Source organism: Crocodylus porosus, unplaced genomic scaffold (genome assembly GCF_001723895.1).
Source record: "Crocodylus porosus isolate Cpor-Errol unplaced genomic scaffold, CroPor_comp1, whole genome shotgun sequence".
Taxonomy (NCBI): domain Eukaryota; kingdom Metazoa; phylum Chordata; order Crocodylia; family Crocodylidae; genus Crocodylus; species Crocodylus porosus.
In genome coordinates this window covers 51,984,491-51,991,132 of record NW_017728931.1, presented here as the reverse complement: position 1 = coordinate 51,991,132, position 6,642 = coordinate 51,984,491, and the positions used below count along the sequence as shown (strand labels likewise).

Genomic DNA, 6,642 nt, shown 5'->3' with positions numbered 1-6,642 from the left:
GTACCTTTTTTTTCAGTATTCTTCCAAGATTGTTAAAGTCTCTTTAGGTTGATCTGGAAAGTCTTGTTACGGATTTTACTTTTTCCAAATCTGCTAGGTTGGTAGCAAGGAGAACTTCTTCCAGAAATATGAAGAATAGGCTATAAGTGAATATCAGTCTTATGGCTAAAGTCATGAGATCTACACACAATAGACATAGTCTTTATGTAAAAATTTAAATAGCCTAATTAGGATATTTTTTTTCCAAGAATACATTCTTTTTCTTGTCATTATTTAATTGTTATCAGCTTTTCTTAAAATATTCATACTTTTTACTGACAGAGAATTGGATTGCTAATAGAAGATAACACCTTACTCTAATGATTCACTTTTACATTTCTATCAGAACAAATTCAATTTATAATTTAAGTTTTTCTCAGGCCAAACTCAAATCTGGATCTATGTGCCTTGCAAGGGATGAGGTCCATTTGGAACCTGCTAAAAAACATTTTGGCAAGAGCAGGTCATCTCAGAATAAGACAACAGGCACACTTATTTATTTGGGTGCCAAGTACTACTACTACAGCACATTAGCTTAGGCAATGAAGGAGCAATCTTAGAATCTGAATTTAGATCCTTTGGTGATAATAAATTGAGAAGCTGCATTGCTAGGAGAGGATATATTTTTAAAGTATAACCACATAATCCATAAAACCTTCTTTTGGCAGGCTCTTAGAGGTCAAGTTTTGGGGTACAGTTCTGGGTATTGTTTAGAGAGTTGTTTTATTACTTACTAGTTTATCTTAATATTTAATTTGCTTTTATCGTTTACCTTGTTTTTATTGTAAGCCACTCAGCCTTTTTGGGGAGGACAGCTTATAAATAAAATATATTAATAAATAAATAATCACTTTACCTGTTTCCACCATAATACTGTATTTGTTTGCTTTTTTCAGTACTGACTAAGCCTTATTGCTTGCATTTTCACTATGAAAGCCATGGAAGATCAGGTGGTACAGGAAGAACCAGGATACCAGGATGATGAGGTATTTATAAATAGCATAAAATATGTATAACATAACAAATGCTGGCAAAGGGCATCACACATAATGTTATGTAGTTCAGCAGAATATTCTTGGTGCAGGGGAGCAATCACCAAAGACGTAGTTGGCATTGAAAATCTTATTACAACTGAAAGCAAAGGAAACCTCATTTCCTTACTTTCTTATCTATCTTATCCTTATCTTAGTCCTTATTTTCTGTTAACCTCTTGAAGCACATACAGATATTAATTATATAGGCTGGTCATTGTTATAATTGATACACTGTTTACTATTTTATAGTAAATATAAGAGGATTTTGAAACCTTTTATCTTACATTAAAAGGTCATCAACCTGAAATGTAGTAGAGAAGAAGAGAAATACAATACAGGTTTTCTTAGTAGGGTTCCTGAGCATGATTCAGGGTTTTTTTAATCTAGATCAATGGTTCTCAGTCTATTTTAGATTTAAGGGCCCACCTGTTAGACTGAAGGCACTCCTCAGAAAATGCAAGCTTCTAGCTTTCACTCATTTTTTGATTACAGAAAAATAAGACAGCAATTCTTTTGTTGCACAGAACTCAAACATTATGAATGTTTCAGTATGTTTTTGACACTATGGATTCTTATTTGAAATCTCTGGGCTTATCTTGTGGATCATATGTCAGTGTTTCCATACCTAATAGTGCTAATAATTAAGCAGCATTCCATGGCACACTTGAAAGGATTTTATAAAACCCTGATTGAGAATCATTGATCTGGCTGGTTACACAGTATGAAGAAGTCAAACCTGAATCTCGCACCCCATCAAGCTTGTGAGGTTAAAGCACACAAGGAAGAAGTGATTTAGCTAAAATCACAGGAGTCTGCCTTTAACTCTATCCCAAAGAACCATGTATACTGGTCATGTAGAGCTGGAGGTAAACTTCAGTATACATCTGAAGCAAGGTTCAAATTCCATGCCTCCGGATCTGTAGCAAAACACCATAACAACTCTGGGCACCTATACACATGCAGAGAGGCTGCTCCGATGTGCTGTAATTACAGCATGTCAGAGCAGACTTGTTTAATCGAGTCTGCAGGAGCGTGGTAATTACTGAGTTTCAGCGGACTCCAGCGTCACATGTATCAGCATCTCTGCGCTGAAAAATGGTGGTGGGGCACTTTAACTAAAGCTCGTTGAACAAGCTTTAATTAAAAGTGCCCCCCGCTGCCATTTTTCAGCATAGGGACACTGATACACATGATGCTGGAGTCTGTTAGAACATGGTAATTACCACACTCCTGCAGACTCAATTAAACAAGTCTGCTCTGACATGCTGTAATTACAGCGCATTGGAGCAGCCTCTCTGCATGTGTATGGGTGCCCTTGGAGCTACTCTAATTAAAGCATACCCCTGAACCCTCAGCATGTCTATAAACACCCTCTGTTACAGTATCTCGATTCTCTACACCAGTGGTCTCCAAAGTGGGGGTGCATGCACCCCAGGGGTCCGCAAGACAATCCATTGGGGTGTGGGAAGAAAATATTAGAACTTATATTTATATTTATATAAATATACATATATTGGGGGTGCGTGCTCAAAAATTTTTTACTGATGGGGTGGTTACAAGAATTCTATTTTAAGATTCTGCTTTCCCTCCTCTCTGCCTGCTTTAGGAATCCTTTTTTCAGGATATTGACCTGTTACAGAAGCATGGAATTGTAAGTATAAGTAGTAGCCCTACCATACAGAACTGTCCAGGTAAGGTTATTTTAGGGCACTTTCAACAGCATTTATCCTTAATAACATGAAGTTCCTCCCCATGACAGCTACTGAGGAAGAAATGTGTTGGGGACAAGTTTTGTCTTTGTTGGTTTGGTTATAAAAGTGCAGATTTTCAAAAGAACCAGCTCCCAGATGGGCACCTAAATAAAGTGACAATTTGCAGAAGTTCTTTATGCCAACAGTTCTTAAAACCTGCTCAGCTTTGGAAAATCTTGTGATAGATTACGTTCTGCACCAGCCAGTCATTATCTATAATTATTCCAATGTTTCCTGAGGCCCCTCACATAATATATGATGAGGCTTTTTGTTATGCTATTCTTGGAATGCTGGTGAAGTGGGGGAGGGAGATAAGTCTTAGAAAATGGGGAAATTATTTTCTTCTTGCTGAAATATCCCCCAATAGATCATCATAATTACTTTTTTGTATTTTTGTAGCATCTACAAACAAGCCCCTAGTCAGGGACAAGGACCTCAAATGTTATATTAAACATAATACAAAAAGATTGTCTCTTCCCCTAAGAACATAAAATCTAAGTCTAAAATAACAGGCAGCAGATGGATACAGACAGATACAGGAGGACAAGGAAACAGTGAGACAATATTAGTCATCAGGCAGTGGTCTCAGAACATCTGCAGCAAAAACACTGCCAAATTTTGTAGGCATCATATCAAAGGAGTTTTAAGGAGGGATTTGAGGAAGGATGATGTGGTTTCCTTGTGAAAAGTATAAGGGAACTCTACCCAAGAGTGAAGAGCAATATGTAAGAAAGCAAAGTTCTTATTTGAAAATTCAACAAGTAGGTAATAGAGGCTGAGATCATGGTCTGATTGAAGGCTACTGTCAACCTAAATATGGCTAGAAAGATGATAGGAGGGGAGGGGAGGGGAGCTAGGTTGTGAAGGGCATTGAAAATTAAGACAGTTATCATAGGTTGGATGTACTAGAAAGGGGGAAAGTGCAGAGGAGGCATGATGAAAATGTGGAGCTGGTAAAATATTTGTTGAAGCCTATTCTCATACAATGAATAAAACCCCCACAGTGACTTATATTAAACTGGTATTTATTATGCCCCTTTGGGAGTATGAATACATTTGTAACTGGTTTTGTCTCACACTTATCTTTGTCACAATAATGCTAACAAGACATATCACGGGAGAGGATATAAACGTCCCATGGAAATGATTAATTTCTTCATTATTCTTTCAAGTACTAGTTGTACCCATAACCCTGTACATAACTTGACAACAAATCCAGATCATGATTTTCCCACAAAAAGGATCTTGGCTGGATGTGATAGCTTGAAACAGCATTCAATAGATCTGTCCATGCTGTTTTCTTCTAAGTCACGGGTGTCCAACCTTTTTGAATGTGGGGCTGGATCACAAACTTTTTATCACCCAGTGGGCAGGCAAGCCATATTCAAAGACCTCACAGGAAGTGGTATCACATTAGGAAGTGATGTCATGTGACCTTTGACACCAGTGAAGTTGCAGGAAGTGACAATGAAATGGGTCTGGAAATGTGCCTAGGGAAGTTGTGGTTTTCAGAAAGTATGTATGTTTGGTATGGCTTAGGAACAGGACATCATTTTTCTGTGCAGGAGGTTGGACTAGACTAGAGCTGCCCAGATGAATACCTGCAGGCCACACGTGGCCCACAAAGGGCCAGGATTTCGCCCACAGTCTACGTGGGGTCTGCAAGCAGTTAATATATAGGGCATGGGCCTAGGCAGCCACCTCTCCCACTGCTGTGCGAGGGGGAAAGGCTGGTGGGGGGGAGGAGTGGTCCATGTCCTCCTAATGTAGCCTGCATGGCTGAGGATGGGGGTCTGCATGCTGCTGGACCAGCCTGTGCAGTGAGGAGGTCCTAGGGGCCCATCCCCACAGCGTGCAGCCTGTGCAGCACATGCTGGTGTCATCTGGGGCCCACAGCCTCACCAGATCTGAACAGCCCTGGACTAGCTTATCCTTGAGATCTCTTCCACATCTCTGCAGTATATGCCTACAATTTCTATTTGATTAACCACAATGACCATGTTACTTCCTGCTACTGGTTAACTGTTTTCTTCTAAAATTAAGACCACAGTAAAGTTAAATACCTGCGTATAACACCAAGGGACATCCTTGATTTGGTACAACATGCTTGTTTTCAAGGATGAATGCAGCTGGAGCCATAAGGGGAAGTTTGTGTTGTCCATTTCTGCCAACATAAAGTGTGTGCAAGTGTCCTTTATTAACTTGATCATGGTCATTGCGGTTAATTAAACTGTACTGTTCAATTTCTTTATCAGCAACTTGGATGAGGGGGTGAAAAGCACCCTGTTCAAATTTGCTGATGACACCAAGATTTGGAGTGAGGTGGGCACGCTAGAAGGGAGGGACAGGATACAACTGGACCTGGACAGGTTACAGGGGTGGGCGAATGTGAATAGGATGGAATTCAATACTGACAAGTGTAGGGTACTGCACTCGGGCAGGAAGAACCAGCAGCATACCTATAAGTTGGGGAACTTCCTTCTTGAAAGCACAGTGGCAGAAAGAGATCTTAGAGTCAATGATTCTAAAATGAACATGGGCCGCCAATGCGAGGACACAGTCAGCAAGGCTAACCCCACCTTGTCATGTATCCACAGATGCATTCACGAGCAGGTCCAAGGAGGTGATCCTCCCCCCTTTATGCAACACTGGTCAGGCCACAGTCGGAGTACTGTGTCCAGTTCTGGGTGCCAGACTTCAGGAGGGATGTGGCCAGCATTGAGAGGGTCCAGAGGAAGGCCACTCGCATGATCAGGGGGCAGCAGAGCAGGCCCTACAAGGAAAGGCTAAGGGACCTGGACCTGTTCAGCCTTCACGAGAGAAGGCTGAGAAGGGATCTAGTGGCCATCTATAAGCTTACCAGGGGGGACCTGCTAATAAGCTTAGCAGGTGTTCCCCCGAGCACCTCCCAGAGTAACAAAGAATAACGGCCACACATTGATTGAGAGTAGGTTCAGGCTAGACATCAGGAGGCACTTCTTCAGTCAGGATGGCCAGGATCTGGAACCAGCTTCCAAGGGAAGTGGTGCTGGCTCCTATCTTAGGGGTCTTTAAAAGGAGGCTTGATAACTACCTAGCTGGGGTCATATGAGCTTAAACTTAGTAGGGTTCATATGAGCCCATTATTCATTCCTGCCCAGGGCAGGTGGTCAGACTTGATGATTTGCTTAGGTCCCCTCCGACCCTACATCTGTGCATCTATGAATATATGGAGGGGTGGATACAGGAGGAGGTGGGAACTGGTGCAATTGCAGCCTGCTTTAATTCCTACTTCACCCAAAGTTTAAAACCAACTGCCTGGCAGTGGCAGCAGCATTTCTGTTCAGGCAGCAGTGAGAGCATCAATTGAATTTATGGCTCATTAAAACCTACCTGATTCCTCCTAAACTCTTCATCCCACTCTCCAATAATGTAGCTCCTATTTCACAACCCTGTTTTTTAACTAATTCCAAAAAAGTTATATTTGTTTTTGCTTCAATCTTAACCAGAATAATACAGCCCTAGGCTTCCAGCATATCAGTAAAGCTTCTAGTTTCTTCTTACCTGGAGAAAAAAATGTATCTTATGTTATAAGGGATGGTGTACTACAACATCTACAACCCCATTTTCAAAGTCCTAGATCCATCCATAAATATAAGCATACCTGTGGATGTACAGTGTAACTGAGTGTCAGGAACTTTTACTTCCTAGAGATACATTTCACGCTAGTAGGGAGGGAAAGATTGCAACAAGATCTGGATAGGTTACAGGAGTGGGCTGACACAAACAGGATGCGTTTCAATACTGACAAGTGCAGGGTGCTGCACTTAGGCAGTAGA

At 41.1% G+C, this 6,642-nt stretch overlaps 1 protein-coding gene across 1 annotated transcript in view; it reads left to right on the top strand.

Annotated features, from left to right (window-relative positions):
• The first annotated feature begins 938 nt into the window (after positions 1-938).
• Positions 939-6,642, top strand: part of DMC1 (DNA meiotic recombinase 1) — a 29,736-nt gene continuing 24,032 nt past the window's right edge. Inside the window, exons 1-2 of the mRNA XM_019544924.1 lie at positions 939-1,025; positions 2,680-2,724. Of these exons, the coding sequence (XP_019400469.1) occupies positions 969-1,025; positions 2,680-2,724 (102 nt within the window). The 5' untranslated portion in view covers positions 939-968. The remainder of the gene's footprint in view (positions 1,026-2,679; positions 2,725-6,642) is intronic.